Source organism: Pelodiscus sinensis, chromosome 4, assembly GCF_052426305.1.
Source record: "Pelodiscus sinensis isolate ZL-2025 chromosome 4, ASM5242630v1, whole genome shotgun sequence".
NCBI lineage: Eukaryota > Metazoa > Chordata > Testudines > Trionychidae > Pelodiscus > Pelodiscus sinensis.
The window spans coordinates 123,715,590-123,735,330 of record NC_143055.1 but is presented as its reverse complement, the minus strand read 5'-3'; the positions used below and the strand labels follow the sequence as shown (position 1 = coordinate 123,735,330).

The window sequence follows — 19,741 nt, the reverse complement described above, 5'->3', positions numbered from 1 at the left end:
AAATTCTGGATCCTGAACCATGCAAATTTCTGGTTTTCCATGGGAATCTGCATACACATACGGGGACACAGTCATCTGTGGATCATTTCTGCAGATTCAGATGCGCATACCAATTTTGTATCCACACAGGGCTCTAATCATAATGTACAAGTGGCAAACTTCAGCTTATAAGATAATTTGACCTGATAGATAGAAGTAAGTCTCTCAGAGAAGAGTGATATATGTTGGCAAATGCTGCATTTTAATGGTGTCAGTATGATCACTCTATAGGTTCTGAAATAATGCCTCAAATTAAGTAGAAATGAGACACAGATCCAAGAAAGTTTCATAATCTGTCCTTGTACTTGTGGAATTAGACCATTGTGTTCCTCCATTGCTGCTCTATATACTGGAAAACATTCAGAATATCATTTAGTTCTGTTTTGATTTAGACTTAAGATACAAGTCAATGTACTATCTTTAAACTGTTTTCTGTGATTGGATCTGCCATTCTACTGGAATTATTCCATACACTAGCCAATTAGCCTGTCATCAGACGGGATTTTCAGGTCTCTCCTCCATGTCCATCTTCCCTCCTGAGCCTCCGGTCTCTCGCGGGGGAACAAGCAGCGCCTCCCAGAGGGAATAGCCAGCATGTCGGCGTTACAGACTCACAGACACTGGGCTACTATATATATGACTAGCCAATTAGCCCGTCAGAAGACCGGATTTTCAGGTCTCTCCTCCACGTCGGTCTTCTCTCCTGAGCCTCCGGTCTCTCGCTCCGTGTCTCTCTCTCTCTCTCTCTCTCCCCCCTCCTCCTCCTCCTGCCTCCTCCTCTCTCTCTCTCTCAGCTCTCCTCCGCCTCCTGCCTCTCTCTCTGTCTCTCTCTTTCACTTCTCCTCCCCTTCCTGCCTTTCACTCGGGGGACTGCGGATCCCAAATGGCCGTTTGGGCTCTGCACTCCCCGTGCTGCATTGGGGGGTGCGGGGGGGGCGCGGATCCCAAACAATCGCTTGCGCCACTTGCTCCCACGCAATGGCCCGGCTGAGCAGCACAGAAGTCAGCCGAGTGCCATGGCGGGAGGCAAAGGGGGGCAGGGTTGTGACGTTCACGGCTAGGGGGTGGGGCTTGGAGCCACTGTCACGCCGCACGTCACCGCCCCACTCCCCTTCACCTCCCACTGTGGCACTCGGCTGACTTCTGCGCTGCTCAGCCGGGCCGCCACAGGGAAGCAGGCGGCCATTTGGGCTCCGCACTCCCCATGCAGCACAGGCCACTCAGAGGGAACAGCTAGCATTTCAGCAACAGCGCCGCCAAGAGGGAACAGCCAGCATTTCAGGCAACAGCGCCCCCCAGAGGGAACAGCCAGCATTTTGGTGTTACAGACTCTCAGACACTGGGCTACTATATATATGATTACATCTTTACTTGAGAAATCCTAGAATAATTAATATCAGCAGGTTTACTGCAAAAGCACCAGTATCTTAAAAATGAGTCAGTAAATGTATGTGCTACCTGAGCAGGTCATTGCTGCTGGGGAATCCCTGAAGCAAAAAGCTCAGCACATTACTAATTGCAGCAATTGTGGGCTGGGACAAAGACGTATCTCGAAGAGTCAGCAACAATTTGGGGATTAGCTGGAACTCCCTCATTAATTTAGCATTCTTTGAGGCTTCACTGAAAGAGAGAAAAGATTGAATAAACAATAAGAACTTTGTGTAGCTGTGTAATTTGTTAACCTATAAGTCAGTATCAAATCATACCTGGACTCTGTGAGAAGTTCAATGAAATGCTCAAATAAAGAAAGATGAAGCTCATATGGTGCATGAAGCCAGACCTGAAAGACAGAATACACATTTTGTATACAAACCTATTTTCTTATTTAAGTTAAACAAAAAGTTATTATACTTAATATATCAAGAGATAGGAAAGCCCAGCTTACTACGTAAAAAAGGCAAACAGCAAATTAAAATCTTTTCTGTATGTTTTTATTATCCTGTCCATTCTGTTAAAAAGATCATTTCAAAGACAAATTACATGGCTATCAGTCCCAAATAAAGTTCAAACAGATGTAGAAAAGTCTACAGAAGACACAGAATACCAAAACTTCTCTCTCTAGTAAAATGGGAGTCAAGTTTAATATCATCAAAAAGTAGCAAAATTAGGTTGTGTGAAAAGCTTGTTGGCCTGATCCTGATTTCAAATACAGGTTGTAACTCTACAAACTGTGCCTCTCCAGAATAAAGGGCCCTGGCCTAGCGGGGCTGCAGGGACGGGGGGGAGCAAGGAGTTGGCCTGCAGCTCAACTAAGCTTCCGGGAGGGCTGGGAAGCCCTGTGGGGTGACAGGGCAGGAGGTGGGGCCAGCAGCAGGTGGGTCAGAAATCGGTTTACACCCATTTTATGTCTGATGTATCTCCACTGGAATTGTTCAGGATTTACAATTGTGTACATGAGATCAGAATCAAGCTCTACATATCTCAAATACTTTTCAATTGACAACGCTACATGTTGGCAATAATTAGCTTAGTTTCTATGTGAAGATTAAGCAATATCTTCACTGACAACTCTTCATAGTGTCATACTATATTTTCCACATTTTTAATTATTTTATTATGTGCAACAGATTTATAGTTAAAATAATGGAAATAGCAAGATAGGGCAAAAGTAAAAAAAATATCAACATTAAGATTGTAAATTTTAAGTCTGGCCTGCCATAATGATCTTAAATTTTGGGTTAGTTGATAGGGCACCTCTGCTACACTTGAAAGGTTAAAGTGCAGTGGGGAACACGGGGCCAGTGGGGCAGTCCCTCAGTGGCCCCATGCTCCCCATGGCATTTCAAAGTGGCAGCGCCACGTGGAGCCCGGAGTCAGCTGGGGACTCCCCCCCTGACACAGGGCTCCATGCAGCGCTGCCGCTTTGAAATGCCACGTGGTGCCCAGCGTCTGGCTCCTCACAGCATTTCAAAGTGTCAGCGCCTCATGGAGCCCGCTCTGATCCCATTTTCCACAAAGTGCTGCCTCTTTGAAACACCACATCTGAGACACCCCAGATGGCCCCAGGCTGCACACGGTGTTTCAAAGTGGCAGCGCCATGTGAAGCCTGGGGTCTGGCCTGAGGCTCCACACGGTGCTGCCACTTTGAAGTATCCCTTCCTCTTTCTGATAGAGGCAGCAAGGGGAGGGGGGGAAGCGACTAGCATTTGCTTATCAGATAGTCGACTAGTCATTCACATCTCTGGCCTGCCATTAAGCAAAAACAATGAATATCTGTGTCCTTTCTAGCTTCCTCATAATATTTTATCAAATGAGATTTGAAAGAGTAATTTTCATTTTTAGTCAATGGATTTTCTTATCCATTGTGGGTTTTTTTTTTAAACTTTGAAGTATCAGGAAGAGAAAAGTCTTCTTTTCCCTATTTAGCTGGAGGTCTCCCTTGGAGAACCCAAAGGTACATCTACACAGCAACATTATTTTGAAATAACTAGACTTATTTCAAAATAACTTAGTCTGTGTCTACACAGCGGGCAGTTATTTCGAAATAATGTTGAAATACTGTCAAGCTGGAGAACCTTCTTACTCCGACTCGTGTAACCCTCATTTTATGAGGAGTAAAGGAAGTCAGAGGAAGTGAGCTCTATTTTGAAGTAAGTGCTGTGCAGACGCTCCCAATTTCGAAATAAGCTACGCAATTGACGTAGCTCAATTTGCATAGCTTATTTTGAGTTAAGCCCTGCTCTTTAGACACACCCCAAGAAGACTATGTTTTCTTAATCCTAAATTAAGCAGTCAGGCAGTTGAATCTTAAAGGCATTATCTCCCTACAAGAGGGTTTAAAACAAAAACAAAGGTATATATAGCCTAAATACACTCCCTTCCCTCTTTTTTGATTTTCCTTTTTTTGGTATCTAATATCATATATGTACTAGTTCTTGAGGTGCCCTCAGACTTTCATGAAAAACAAAGAAGAGATTACCCAAAATGAGAAGTTTCCTAGAGAACAAGATCTTTGACACCACAGCTACTACTTTCTTGAATATATCATCTCCATGAAACCACTGATAATGTTATTTTTATGATCAGCAGGATCTTCAACTCATTATTTTAATGAGTGAAAGGAGACATTGCTATGCTGAAGATCCTACTCTATGTTAATCTGTTCAATTAGCTCAAGAAATCTGCTGAATCAGCAGAACAATGCTTGTTAATAATTTTTTTTATCCTCACAAAAAAGTGATACATTTAAAAAATACACTATTGAAAAAAGCTAACCGCTTTTACAAAATTTTTCATTTTCTGAAAAATAAAGGAAATTTGAGAAAATAACTGCAACAAAATATTCTTATCGTCTTACCAACTGTTGGAAGCAGGCAACATCCTCCCTGACTGAATTAACTTCAGGAGCACTAATGTTAACACTCGCTTATCTGTATGTATGTATGTATGTATGTATGTATGTATGTATGTATGTATGTATGTATAAATCCCTGCCAACTGAAACCTTCATTTCAATGCATCTAATGAAGTGACCTGCAGCCCACAAAAGCTTATGCCCTAATAACTTATTAATCTTTAAGGACTCCTTGTTGTTTTTGTTTCTATTGTTACACTGATTCAGAAGTGGAAGAATGTAGTAGGGATAGTTCAATCTGTTCACATCTTTTTTTTTTTTTCAAATTCAGTTTAGATATAATATGAAAAGCAACATTAACAGGTAATACAATACTTGTGTGTAATAGCATATTTTAAACAAGCAAAACATGTCACAAACTCATGTTTCTTTTCTGTAGATCATTTGTGTAAGGTTCAAGTCAAATGATTAACTTTCCATTTCCTGGCTACTTATTCATAGCCTTAATGTATTTATGCATGATAATTCACCTTGGTGGATTCTCAAAGCACATCACTGACAGTAATAAAAGAGCTGTAAGAATTCCATGAAAGTTAATTAAAATGAAATGCTACAGGAATAAATAGAATCAATTTTCATACATGGCTCCTTAATATAATATCCCCAAATGTGCATTTAGGCATTTAAATTGACACATAAGGATGAAAACTGGGCACTTAAAAGCTGATTAGGGAAAAATAGAACGTCTTATTAAGGAGTTAAAGTTTGACAACAGAGTTTCCAAATTTAAAAAAAATAGCAAAATACTACAGAAATAAGAGCATAAGGGCAGAATAATAGCATTTAACTCTGAATTTCTTTACTTTTGTAGGTTTAAAACTGCAAACTTAGGGGTCTTTTTGTAGGCCATGCACATGGAAGTTTAATGTGGATCTGACACAGATTCTGACATGCCATAGTGAATTGTACCCCCGTTATTTTCAGCATAGCTTTTGTGTCTCACTATATTTACTATAGTAAAACATACAGGTTATCAGAAACTGCAGTTCAACTGCAAACCTCACATCTTCTAAAATGAAAAGGTATTCCTTTTGTATCCAGTACAGGTTGGACCTCCCTAGTCCAGCACTCTTGGGACCTGATCTGTCCCAAATGCAGAAATTTGTCAGATTAAGGGAGGTCCCCTGCCACCAGCCTCCCCCTGCCACCACTGTCTCCCTCTGTGGCTGGTTCCACTCCAGCCCCACTGCTCCTGGGCTCAGGAGCAGCAGGCTGGTTGGAGCTCTCTGGATATAGAGCTCCCCAACCTCTGCAGCCCTGCTGCTGCTGCATTCACCAAGGCTCCCCGGGGGCGGGGCTTTACCAGTTCCGCTGCTGCCCCACCTGGTTGAGGCTTCCCAGGGATGAGCCTTGCTGGCTGCCTGCAGTCCCACTACTGCCTCGGCCCTCCAGCGCTCACTGGGGCCAGGGCTTCCCAGCCCCGCTGCTGCCCCAGGCTTCCCAGGGATTGGGCTTGCTGGTCCCTCTGCTGCCCTGCCTGGCCAAGGATCACTGGAATGGGCCTGGCATTCCCATTCCAGCCACTGCTGGCCCCTCTGATGGGGCTCCCCACCATTAAACTCCCAGCTGGCTTGCACTCTCCTGCACCAGGGCTCTCTGGTCCAGCAACATCTGTGGTCCTTCTTTGGATTTAGGAGGTTTAACCTATAATAATTTTATTAACAGTGAAGAAATTGCAGCAGGAAGAGTTACCAGGAAAATCGCACTACTGTAGTAAGTTGAGGGTCGGTAACATGGAGTCAGCAGAAAATCTCAGCGCCAAACCACTGTGCATTCTGCAAGTGTTGGCAATGTATCAGCACTTAGCAGGCTCGCTGTCAAATGCAGATATTAACAGTGGTTAGCAAATAATTGCAACACTAAACCACTGTGCATTCTGTAAGTTTCGGCAACGACACCTGCTGTTACAGGTGCCTATTGCGCACACACACACCCCCTGCCTCTGGAAGGTCGGCACTCACCGTTTGCGGTGCCCTTTTATAAACATGTACAAACAACTTACATCACTTTTTATGTACCAGGTTGCCACCCTCTATTACCTACTTACCACCCCTCACCTTGCAGAAGGGGGGCTTACTTACTATCCTTTATGCTGTCAACCTCAATCCGGTCCTGAACCTAGGTCGGTATGTACATTAGTTTTTGGGGAGTCAGTTGGTACCAAGATGTTTCTTATTGAGATGTTCTGTTACTCCCTTCTGGCTTACAATCTGTACCCGGTGCCTCCCTATGTCCTTCCATGATCAACCTAATTTACACAATCATAAAATTATCAATAAGGCCCTCTTTCTTGGTTGCCATATTACTGAACTAGAGTCTTGCTCACTAGATTCCAGACCTGTTGCTGTTTTTGTGTTACAGGCCATTATTCAGGCCTGATGACTTCATGTTACTGTCCCTCAACTTACTACAACCACCACTGTACTGAACTATGAATAATGTTCTCACAATAATCATCTTCCCTGTGTGATTTAATACCAAAGTATTATATTTTAGCACATATATCATTATCCATCCAAATACATCTCTAGTTTTCAGGGATGCTATACGTACTTCAAAATCACATAGCAGATCCTGGAAGGCAGTTGAATTTGGAATAATGGAGGTTTCATGCCCACTATCCACAGTTCCCACCAAGGAAAAAGTCAAATGTAGTATGTGGCTGTTCAAAAGGGAGCGTTTCTTCTTTAGCAACATTGCCAGTAACTGGGGGAAAAAAAAGTTAGCAACACATGAACATTATTTTTAAGACATTTTTCCTGTCAATAGTCTGGATTTCAAACATTTTGCAGACAAAGAAAATATTAACCCCAACATACACAATGGAACTAGCAGAGGAATGTGGATACAGTAAATCCACTTCAACAAAAGGAGCTTTTATAAAATGCAGGATCCATAAACTCCCTTTAATCTTTTTAGCTTGAAGGATGTGATGAAGAGGAAAACAGAATTAGGATCAAGCATAGTAAACCAGAATGATATTTCCCTGCTTCTAAAATATCTAATGTTCTTTGCCACTGGGTGGGGCACACAAGCAGTGCTGCACTGAATCTGCACCTCAAACAAAAGGTTTCCAAAAACACTGATTCAACATAGCAAGTGAAAAGCCATTTCATGGCAAAAGTTAGATAGGCTTTTCAGAACTGTAGTTTAAATACAGGATGCACCTCTAAAGTCTGGGATTCTCTGGTCTGGCAACATCCATGGTCCATAATGTTCAAGGATCAGAGTCCGGGCGTGCTGCGGAGGGTTGGGTGCCTGGGAGCCAGCATGTAGTTCAGCTGAGCTGTGGGTGGAGGAGGGAGCAGGAGCCAGCACGCTGCTCATCTGGGCTATGGGGGAGGAGTGGCAGGAGCCGGCACGCAGCTCATCTGGGCTGTGAGGAAGGGGTGTCTTTTATTAAGCCCATCAAAACCAAAGACAGCTTGAATGAAAACTCTCCTTCAGCCCTCAACTTAGCAATTTAGGCTAAATATTAGTAGGGTCTTATGTGATCAAATAGATTCTACAGCCGTGGTATCCAAACCAGCCAAATAGCAGCATTGTTCAAAACAACTAGCCACACTCAACCAGCCAAATAGCCAGATGTGGCTAATGTACACCACGGTTCTACAGGAAAAACAGGACACCATTATTTGAAGATAGGGTGAATGCCTTACTAAAATGTCTGTGAATTATTTATTTCTAATTCAATACCCAAAGACTTCAATGATGGCTTTGAAATGGGCTGCTACATAGTACTATGACGTTCTAGCACAAGCTGCCATCATAAGCTTCAGAACATCCAGTTATTATAAGGCTGTGGTGTCCAACCAGTTCTGAAGCAGTAGCCACTACAGTGGTTCCCAGACGCCAATGGCGGGGCATGAACAGCTGCCTGCCGGGCCGCAACACACTGCCAGGCCACACCCTGCTGCCTCGGCCCCACCCACTGGAGAAGTGCACGTAAGTGGCACAGCAGGCAGATGCTCCGGGGTCTGTGTGGGCCTGTGTATGTGTGCAGGCCCAAGCAGCCTGGGCATGTGGAATGGAGGGAGTGGGGAGTTTCATGCCCCACAGGCATGAAGGCTTGGTGCCAATCGCAAGGGAAGAGTGAGGCGGGGTTGGACTTGCCCTGGGCAGAGCTGACGTGCTGGAGGTAGGGGCCAGTGTCCAGGTGCTGGGTGGGGGGTTCCTGAGGCGACAAGAACGAGGTGGAAGGGAGGTGAAGAAGGACAATCACTCTCAAAGTGGGCAAACATGGGAGAAGTGGTGGGTTATTGTGTGTATACAGATGCAATGCAAAACAACATGTGACCACTTAAAATTAATTACCATAATGAACAGGGCTCAACAATCAATGTAATCTACTCCCCGGGGCGAGTAGATTACATCCCGGAAGAGCCGGGTTTGGGTGATCTGCGCCCCCGTAGAAATGCATAAAGCAGGAGTGCTTTCCATGTTCGGATTAAAGTATCCCCGAGGGATTGTTTCTCTATGCCCGCTCTGGAGCAATACATTGTGCATTTTCTATTGGCCCTGGTAGCAAACAGATCTATATGGGGGTAACCCCATTGACTAAATACCTTCAGCAGGATTGTATAATCGAGCTCCCATTCGTGGTCCTGGGGAAGGGCTTTGCTTAGGGATCTGCTGTTGTACTGAGTGCCCCGGGCAGATGGCGTACAGATATGCAGATGTCCCGCACTAGGGCTCAGTTTCAGAGCACTATGGCTTCTTTGCACAGAGCCTGCGACTGTGCACCACCTTGCCGGTTAATATAAAACATGCATGTCGTATTGTCTGTATAAACTCAGACGTGTATCCCTTTGACTTGAGGGAGCAATTTTTGGCATGCCAGGTGGACAGCTCTGAGTTCTAAAATACTGATATGTAGAACACGGTCTGCAGCAGGCCATAGGCCTTGAGCTGTTCTCTCTTCCATGTGAGCAACCCAGCCCATGAGTGACATGTCCATGGTGAGGACTACTGTCAGTTCTGTGGATTGGAAGGGTATGCCTATGCATAGAGTGGACTTTTTTGTCCACCATTTTAAAGATGCCTTCACTGAGTGTGGAAGAGATAGTCTTTTAGTCATTGGATGAATATTTGGTTTGTATTGGAGTCAGAGTCAACCCTGAAGACACCTGATAAAGAGTCGTGCATTGGGTACCACTGGGATGCAAGAAGCTATGTGTCCCAGAAGTTGCAGGCAGTCAAGAACGGTGACTGTTGGCATGTTTTGAAGAGATTGTGCCAAGTGACTGATGTGAGTGAATCTGTCGGCAGGGAAGGAGGCTCTGGCTATGACAGAGTTGAAGTGGGTCCCAATAAATTGGATGGATTGTGAGGGCATAAGCATTGATTTGGCTTGGTTTACCAGAAGTCAGAGAGAATGAAAGCAGTTTAGGACCATGTGAGTGTGATGGTGGCACTCGTGTCTGGACTTTGCTTTGATTAGACAGTCATCCAGGTAAGGGTATATGGTGACCCCTGGCCTCCTGAGATGGGAGTTGACAGGTGCTAACATTTTGGAAAATACTCTCCAGGCTGTGGAAAGTCTGAAGGGCAAGACTGTATACTGAAAATGGTGTGGACCTAAAGTGAAACGGAGAAAATGTCTGTGAGAGGGTTGAATAGATATGTGGAAGTACTCATCCTGTAAGTCAAGAGAGGAAAACCAGTCGCCAGCGCTGGGATAATGGTGTTTATGTATCTGTTCAGGGATCTGAGATCTAGAATAGGTCTCCACACACCAGTCCTCTTTTCTATGAGACTTTTTTATGGGACTAAAACCCTGTTCTATGAAAATGTTGTGGAACTGGCTCTATGGCTCCTAAGTGTAGCAGGTGGTCTACCTCCTGTTGTAAAGTGATCTTGTGAGATGGGTCCCTGAAAAGGGATGGGGTAGAAGGGTGGGATGAGAAAAGGGTTAGTGTATCCTAATGAGATGGTTTGCAAAATTCATTTATCTGAGGTAATTAATTTCCATTGGTGTAGGAACGGGAGCAGATGAAAATGAAACAGTTTGGGAAGATTCTGAAGTTCCGGGGTGGGTGACCTGGTTTTCGGTCTCTTGACTGTAGTTTCAAATTTGCTTATTCTATTGAGGTGGACAGTTGGAGTTGTTACTCTGGGACCGTCACCTCTGTTGCCTATTTCGACCCCACTGCTGGTAAGAGGGGTGTTCTTGTCTGTGATATTGGTACACAGGTTGCAGGTACCTCTGTCTGTGATATGGTTGGTACCTATATTGTCTGCCTCTTGTTGCAGGTGTTTGGATTCCTAGAGACTGGAGAATATTTCTGGAATCTTTGATCGATTGAAGAACTTCATTAGTCTTCGTAGAGAAGAGCTTTTCCCCTTCAAAGGGCAAGTCTTTTACTGCTGGTTGGAGTTGTCGAGGAAAAGCAGAGGAGTTATACCATGAGGCTGGTCTCATAGTGACCACTGTGGCTGTAGTTCTTGTGGCTGTCTGCCGCATCAAGAGCAGCTTGTAGTGCTTTACGAGAAATTGTCTGTCCCTCAGAGACAAACGCTTTGAAATATGATTTTTTGCTTTCAGGAAGATCCTCAATAAATGTGTTCAGTCTCATATAATTGTTGTAATCGTATTTACTGAGCAGCGCTGAATAATTTCTACCCTCAACTGGAGCATGGCTGAGACATACACCTTACCAAATGAGTCTATTCTTTTATTCTCCTTTTCTGATGGTGTCGAGCTATTTTGCTGCTTATTTCTTTGTTGTGCAGTATCCACCACCAGGGAGTTCGGTGGGAGATGTGTAAAGAGATGTGGGAGGCACATAGTACTTTCAATCTGCCTTTTTACTCGTGGGGGGAATCGAGGCAGGTGTTTGCCATAAAGTTTTTGCGGGTTGTAAAATGGCTGGGTTGATAGAAAGAGTGATCTTTGCCGACGCACTTGCTTGTAGGATGTTACTAAGCTCATGGGGAGTATCCTGTATTTCCTCCATGGGAATATTTAAGTCCTGTGCAACACTTTTAAACAGATCTTGAAACGAGGAGACCTCCTCTGAGGTGTTAGAGTGTAGAGGTAGAATTGCCTCTTCAGTGTCAGATAGTGATCTCGTTTGGACCAAAGATTCTGCCTTTGACATTGGGAAATATTGGTTTTCATTCACACTCTTCTGAATATTTCTGTGAGGAGATTCGATCAAGAGAGAGAGAGGCTTGTTGATACGTTTGGTTTTAAACGGTCTCTTTTTGTGTTGTTGTGGGAGTTGATTCCACATTTCCACTGTATGTGGAGGAGGTGGGGTATGGCTTCCACAGATAAGGAGCCCAGAGAGCCATTTGTACTCTGAGGAGATCTGGCTGCATCTGACTGTGTGACATTGCTGACCCTTCTGAGTAAAGGGACAACTGAGGTGAGAAGGCAGCAAATTCCTCTCCCTCTTCTACTGAGAGGGGGGAAAGGTGGATCTGATTCATCGGAGAGTAGTGAATGAAGGTATCTATCTTCACTCAAAATGGGGGAGTGAAGCATTGAAGCAACCTCTAGATCTTTGTCCTCCCTGTAGGTAATGAAGGGAGTGTGTGGTACAGGAGGCTGTGCTAGCTGAGAGGAGCCTGCTGTTTCCACGGAGCTGAGAGGGAGAGCTGCTGCCCCTAGCAATTGAGGGGGAGGGGCAGGGGCAGTGCTGAATGGCTGCTCTATCCCTTCTCTGGGTGCCATAGGGAGAGGCTGAGGTACCAGTGGAGCTGCCATAACAGTTAGCGGTACCGGGGTATCTGAGGCAGTCACGGAGTGGCCTGTTGCCTCCTTGAGGGCAGCGTTTGCAGCACTCCTTGGCTTATTATGCTGTTCGCCCAAAGTACCTGGGAGGTCAAACATACTCAGATGGTTCTTATCTGAGTGGTCTGACTTTTTCCCCCTCTGAGTGCCTCTTTATGGGTTGCTGAAACAACGAGCTTGCCCTTCTCTTAAGAGGGCTTAGGCTTCTCTTTGGCTATGTCTAAACTACATCCCTCACTTAAATTTCACAATTCTAAAATATAAGCTATTTACAGATCTCTTAAATATATTTTCACACATAAATAAGAAATGGAAACTCTGGACATTAGAGATTATGTAATGGTGGAAAGGATATGGAGAGGTCAGCCCTGCCTTTATCTCTGCTCACTGAGTCCTGAGGTGAACCAGGGCACAAATGTAGACCAAGGGACACTGCTTTCAAAATTATCCAGCTCTAAATAAAAAACCACATATGTACCCCACAATGGAATACACAGAGGTACCTACAATCAAAGAAAATTACATTCTCAGCTTCAGCATGGAAACAACATAACTGATATAGAACTCTTTCAAACCATAACATCCAAAAAACCTCATTTATATTACTCAACTTATAGTTAGACAAGTTTAAAACAGCAACTGATCATAGAATAATAAAAACCTAGGGTTGGAAGAAACCTCAGAAGATCAAGTCCAACCCCCTGACCAAAGGAGAACCTACCCCAACTAAATCATCCCAGCCAGGGCTCTGTTAACCCAGGACTTAAAAACCTCAAGGGAGGGAGATTCCACCATCTCCCTAGCTAACCCATTCCAGTACTTCACCACCCTCCTAGTAAAATAGTTTTTCCTAATATCTAGGTTGATATTAGGAAAAACTGTAACTTAAGACCATTGCTCCTTGTTCTGCCATCCATCACTACTGAGAACAACTTCTCTCCATCCTCTTTGGAACCTCCCTTCAGGAAGTTGAAGGCTGCTATCAAATCCCCCCTCACTCTTCTTTGCTGCAGAATAAGCAAGCCCAAATCCCTCAGCCTCTCCCTCATAGGTCATGTGCTCCAGCCCCCTAATCATTTTGGTTGCCCTCCACTGGAGCCTCTCCAATGTGTCCACATCCTTTCTATAGTGGGGAGGCCCAGAACTGGATGTAATACTCCAGATGTGATACTAAATATAACAAATAAAAAGCAATTTTAAGTGTATTAAAATGTAAGAGTCTTGTATTGCACAGAAATTCAATCTACCTAGTCTGCTATGTCTGAGTTTTCATATACCTGATAACCTTTGATTCTTTCCATTTCTTTGCTGGCTAGTGGGTTGCTCTTTACGACACAGACCAAGGCCTTCACAGCTGCATATAGTCCTTCTACATCTGATGCCATGGCTACCAGACCCAGAATAGCAGCAGCTCCACCAATGTATTGTAATGTAGTGGCAACAGGCTTCGGGACAAATGTTCTTACTCCTAAACATAATATGGTACAAATGAAATAATTAAGGCCTACCTCACTTTTTATACAGAAACAACAACAACAAATCTTACAAAAAACAGACTTATTTTACTATCAGTTTCATTAAAACAAAAATAAAGTTGATGAATTCTATTAAGCTCATAAAAAGGAGGAGGAAGAATTGTGTTTTAGTTATTTAATTTGCTTAATGAAATCATAGGTATTGTGGAAAGTCACTGTGATGTTTATTTTAATGGCCAACAATAAGCAAGAAAATCAACATTAATAAAACAAATGCCATGCATTAATATAACATAATAATATAGACAACCTTTATTTGGTGGATACTTAATCAAATAAGGTTGATTCTAGAACTTTGTTCTTATATACTGTAAATTAGAAATATTTAATGCATAAGTTAACAGCAAATTTTCTCACCCAAATATCCTATTAGAGCTGCACCAACGGTACGTGCAGGTCCATTCAGATGTCCTGCTGAGTTGTGCAGTAGCTTCACTGGTGTGGCATTCTCATGGGAAGAGACAGCCAGCTGAATAAAATACCATGAAAAAGAGTGATACAGTGAGAAGATTTCTGTTGTTGAAAATGTTTTGCCACTATTATAGTGCAACATTCTGGACAAACTTTATGGAATTAAGTTAAACCTTTTTGAATTATGTTTAATACCTTTATGAGTTCATTGTATTGAAAATGCTAATGTTTGCATACTATTGTGGGGTTGTATGGAAATTCTTTAGGAGCAGGAAGAATGGGGTATTATCAAAGGAACCTGGGGGACACATATGTCAGCAATGGGCAATCTAGGCTAGTGAGTGGGCCCTCTATCTTAGTAGGCCACAAGATTTTTTGTAAACAAGATGATCTTCCAGGATAGGATAGTTTTGCTAATGGTGCTTGTATATCTAGAATTTGTGTGATGTGTAGCCTGCAGTTACCCCACGACACTAACTTAGACCATGAAACAATTATGCACATGAGGGTTAGTGGAACAACACACATCCGTACATTCAGAAGATTGGGCCATTAGTAATGTTTATTTCCATTGCTATCAACTTTGTTGTTCTACAGTATGGCCTTACATATTTTCCTTGGGAGTTAAAATAAGCATCTGCAACAAAGAGCCAAAACTGTATCAGAAGGGAAAAAAGGAATAAAACATAGTTACTAGTAATGTTAATGGAGAGAATCATTTAAGAGCATCATCCCACAACATGGTTCAGTGCAGTTGAAAAAACCTTCCTAAGTGGAAAATGAACATAGAGTACATTTTTGGTTAGTAGGACCCAAATCCACAATGGGTACTGTATTTAGATACCTAAACTCACTGATTTCAGTGGAAATTAGAAGCCTAAATACCATCGTCAATCTGGGCACAGGTGATCACTATCACAGCAGCTTAGCGCCAATGTCAGTCAGAATTCAAAACAAAAATTAACAGTGAAAATATGTACAATTATAAATCCGAGACTATTTTTAACCTAGCGAATTTCTGAAATTAATACCATGTGTTTATTAACATACCTGTTTGGCAATAGCTTTACTATCCAATTTGTTGTAAACTTTCCTTATTCTTGCAACTGTAAGCGAAGAAACTGAGAGTGCATATAAACCAAAAGAGACTTTCTCCTCTGGTACCAAAGATACTGGAGATGGGCTGACTCCTTCCGACTTAGAATCTTTACCTTTAATATAAGAAAAACCTACTTTAAAAGTGTAAATATTTTTAGAGTAAAATTGTAGTACATTTGATGCTACAGAAAGGCCGTAAAAATAAATTCAGTGTCTATGAATAATAACCCCTCTAAAGAGAGAGTCAACACAAATAGCACTATGTACAGGATCGATATATATATTTTAGAGACTTGTGCATCTGTCTGTGAGTCCCTGTGTCTGTCTGTCTGCGAATCTGTTTGCTCAAGAACTCCTCCTGACTGGAAGAGTTAGAATTACTAAATTTGTTATGCAGCTTCCCCTTGCCCCAACTCAGTGGCCACCAACTCAGTGGTAGATCTTGGAGCCTCTCACAGGTGATCCTAACTGGTTTGGCTGGGAGGAGAGCAAGTGCCGGCACTTCATCTCCCCCTCCCCGCACTGACCTGATGCTCTGGCCCAGAATCTCAGAACTGCCCTCTGGGAGCTTCCTGCTTATTGTGCTGGGTGGGGGAGAGAGAGGCAAGGAGGTGGTAATGTCACTCTGTCCCCCTCTCCTGTATCCCTTCACAGAGGGAGGAGGGCAGGACCTCAGTGAAATGGCAAAGCAGAGGCAGGGCTAGGGTTGCCAGGTGTCTGGTATTGACCTGGACAGTCTGGTATTTTCGCCTCCTGTCCAGTAAAAAAAATTCAGAAAATACTGGACACCTAAAATGTCGTCCTCATTCATTCATTCAAAGATGGGCACCCAAGTCAGCTCATCTCCCATGTTTCTTTCTGACCTGAAAGAGCTGTTAAGAACACCTCAGTTAACTGGCTAAGAAAGTGAGTCTGTTACCATAGGCTGGTCTTAGACAATACACTCGTATGCACTAATGTGTCAAGCCACAGAAAGCAATTTAGGCAGTAAACAGCAATATTATTTGCCTATTTGCGGCTTGGTTTGTGGCTACTCAACGAGAAGTATTGCTAGGAGAAACATCACAGGAAAGGAGAATGAAATCCAAGGCTGAATTAGAAGAGGTAGCTAGCTGAAGGATCAGGAAAAGGCAGAAGGGCAAAGAGAATCCAGCACCTATTTATCCACTGCCCTCGAAGGGGGTGCTTCTCAAGAAAGTTCTGGAAGTATTTCCTTTAACTGACCAAGCCAATGAATAGAAGACTCTGGACACCAGAAGGTATACCTGGATTAGAACTCTTCATAGAATAGAGTGCACCAGGATTTTCTCTTTATGGCTTTAGATTGGGACAGAAACTTAAGACAGGAGGCATGCTGGTTAGATGAAAGAGAGACAGGACTTTTGACAAAACAGTCAAGTGACAGAGAGAGACTGTTTTGTCTCTCTGAAAGACTCAACATAAAGTATTGCAGGAAAGCATAGAGAGTTCCCCTATTCTCCTAGTAAGGGAACTGGCCTCCAACAATCACCCTCAGGTAGAAAAAAAAGTGCAAATTTGTTAGCAGGGAGGCTAGAAGGCAGTTTAATATTGATTCATACTACTCAAAGGCACAGTTAACCAGATTGAGGGCAGAAAAACACAGCTACCCTTCAGGAAATCTGATACAAGGAAGAAAGCCCCATAGTTGTACTATCTACCAAACCCCTTATTCCAATACAGAGAAAAGGAACAAGTGGCTAGTCCTTTGACAAAAGCATTCTAGCCTGCCTAGCTGGAAAGAAAATAAATCTTTGCCTTCTATCACATGGAAAATATCATCTTATCCAGGAAGAAAGTGAAAGCGGGTCACTTTTTCATGGGCACAGAATAACCTACAATACCCCTGATGAGGAAGCTCAGGATCCGTAAGTCAAGAAAGAGACTCAGGAGCAAAGTTTCACTAATTGTTTCCATCTATGTGTGGAATACATTTTGTTGAATGCACCAAAGCATGTGCAGATATGCACCACAAGTAGAAACATATGCTGCTGGCTGTGGGCGCTCTGCCAATCAGTGGGGCAGCATTTGACTCTCTTCTGGGTGGCCTTGCAACTTACAGGGAACAGTGCTCAGGAGTCCTGGGTCTGAATCACCACTGTGCCTTTGCCTAAGGGCAAAAGGATTTTTTACTTCTTGCAGTAGCAAGTTCCTGTGTCCTGCCTTGGTCACTTTTCACAGTTACATTTTCAGAAGTCTTCTGCTGAGCAGTTTTCTTTAGGACCCACCACATGAGTAGAACTGTAATCTAGAGTAAAGATTAATGGACTAGCAAATGGGTCCAGAGCCAAAGTTATTAGGTCTGGATACCTTCTGCCAGAAAAGGGAGCACTTGAAACAGACTTTTGTTGTGAACAAGTCTATACCAGGGATTCCTCAAATATCTTGGGAATCTACTGGAAGGCCTCTATTTTCTTTCCTTTTTGTGAGTGACAGTTTTTTGTGTGTAAGCTTCAGAAACCACTACAAACAATGTCTCTGTGCTGCACCTTTTGAGACAGTCTTTGGAATCCTGGGAGAAATTCTTTGGTTCTTAAAGCAAGCTCTGTGATTAGTTTTGTCTGTCACAGCTTAATTCACCAAATGCCTCTCTCCTCTAAGATAATGAAAGTTTTTTCAGTGACCGCAGAAAAATGTTACGGTCCCTGTGGGAAAAAGCTATTGTAAGCAGCAGTATACTTGATTTTTTTTGTTGGTTTCTCTTTTGTTTCTTTAGTCTTTTGTGCTTGAGAGTTCTGTGACTATCAGAAGTAGCCATGGAAATTACATTCTATTTCCAAAAAGAACAATACTATCTATTACTGTCCCTTGTGTTTAATAAACCTTTAATATTTTTGTATGCACTACATTTTGTCCAGTGTAATTTTATTCTCGGTTAAGCTATGTTTAGGCTCTATATGCAATTAAAATAATTCGGAGGTATTTCTGAGCTCTTCAGGGTTTGGTTCATAGCAACATCTTTTCCTATAAGTTGCTGGGCCCGCACCTTTCTCAGTGAATAAATGCGGAGTTTCCATGATTCACAGGGTATATCCAGAATTTAAAAGGTTCCAAAAAGATAAAATAAAATACTTGACAACAAATTTAATTGTACTTACATGGGATGTAGACTGCTTGAAAGCTTCCAACATAATTTGGTCCCAGCTCATAAATGGTGCTAACACTTGAAAGAGGCAAGACTTCCTCTAAGAAATGTGTTGGTCCCAGACGCCAAACCAATGAGGAAAGCTGGCGTTGGGCAGGTGGTGTGCCAATATAGGCATAAACTGTGCTGACTACTGGTGGGTTAGCGGAACCTGCTCCACCGGGGCTACTATGAACATAGTGAAGCTGTACAAAACAAAACAAAAGAGTGACAAAGCTGTTAAGTGAAGTACAAAGCTATCAGAAAAATAAAGTAACTTGGAAATTTAAAAAATGTTTTATGCATTCAAAATGATATATAAAACATTGGTTTCAGAGGTAGCCATGTTAGTCTATTTCAGCAAAAGCAACAAAGAGGCCAGTGGCACCTTACAGGCTAATAATTGATATGTGTTACAACTGTTTGTTGTTGGTCTTTAAAAACCTGGGAGTGTTACAACAGGCAGTGAACCCATAGTTTCCATGCCTGTGGCCACACTGTCTTGCAAAACCAGACTAATTCTTAAAGAGTTTTTAAGAACACAAATAATGCCTAACATCTGGCTTATTTTGAAGTTCTTACACATTTGTACAGAAATTACTCTAGAATCATCGTTTCATTTACTGTTTATAGCTCTCATTGCTATTCTTTGTACTTAAATTTTAAAAAACAGAAACAAAACTAAAACACAACAGAGTAAATCTGCAGTTCAATATTTCTGAAATATTCACAAAATTATTTTATATGCTAGTGATTCCTCTGCTTATTGTATAACAATTAAAGCAGCGGTAGAGAACCTAAGGCCCAGGGGACAGATGCAGCCCCTGACTTGCCTAGATCTGACCCCCAAGGCTCAGGGATCCCCTCAGGATTGGGGAGCGATGGGGCTAAAACACAAATCTACTAGCCAGGCCTCCCCCAGGCTCTCTTGTGTTAGGGAAATGTGTGGGGGGGTCTCTTTCTGCTTCTCAGTTGGCCGCCCAGATTAGTTCTTTTTTCTTTTCACTTGTGTACAACCCGACTAATTTTTCTGTAGGTCAGTGGCCCCTAACCCAAAAATGTTCTCCCACCCCTGAATTAAAGAGAACAGCAAGGGTAGTTCACACCACTGACCCTGCTGATGCATAAATAAGGCTACATCTAGACTGCAGCGCTTTTCCGGGATAACACAGGTATCCGGAAAAGTAATGTCATGTCCAAGGAACACGTCAGCTTTTCCAAAACCATTTCAGAAAAGCGGACGTGCTCTTTCACCATCCTTGTAAACCTCATTCTACTAGGAAGAATCCCTTGTCGAAAGAGCAGGTTTTTCCAAAACTTGGCACCATGTAGACACGCCAAATTTCAGAAAAGCCTCTTTCGACAGAAAAGCAGAAAAAGATACGCAAATAGCTACTGCAATTTGCGTATCTTTTTCCGACTCA

The 19,741-nt window shown here is 42.8% G+C and overlaps 1 protein-coding gene across 10 annotated transcripts in view; it reads right to left on the bottom strand.

The window, feature by feature from the left end:
* Positions 1-19,741, bottom strand: part of WDFY3 (WD repeat and FYVE domain containing 3) — a 314,732-nt gene that overhangs the window by 111,064 nt on the left and 183,927 nt on the right. For all 10 annotated transcript variants that reach the window (XM_075929522.2, XM_075929521.2, XM_075929520.2 and 7 more), the window contains 7 exons: positions 18,292-18,523; positions 15,128-15,288; positions 14,024-14,135; positions 13,409-13,599; positions 6,947-7,099; positions 1,746-1,819; positions 1,498-1,659 (listed from right to left, as the gene is read on the bottom strand). In XM_075929522.2, coding sequence (XP_075785637.2) covers positions 1,498-1,659; positions 1,746-1,819; positions 6,947-7,099; positions 13,409-13,599; positions 14,024-14,135; positions 15,128-15,288; positions 18,292-18,523 — 1,085 coding nt within the window. The remainder of the gene's footprint in view (positions 1-1,497; positions 1,660-1,745; positions 1,820-6,946; positions 7,100-13,408; positions 13,600-14,023; positions 14,136-15,127; positions 15,289-18,291; positions 18,524-19,741) is intronic.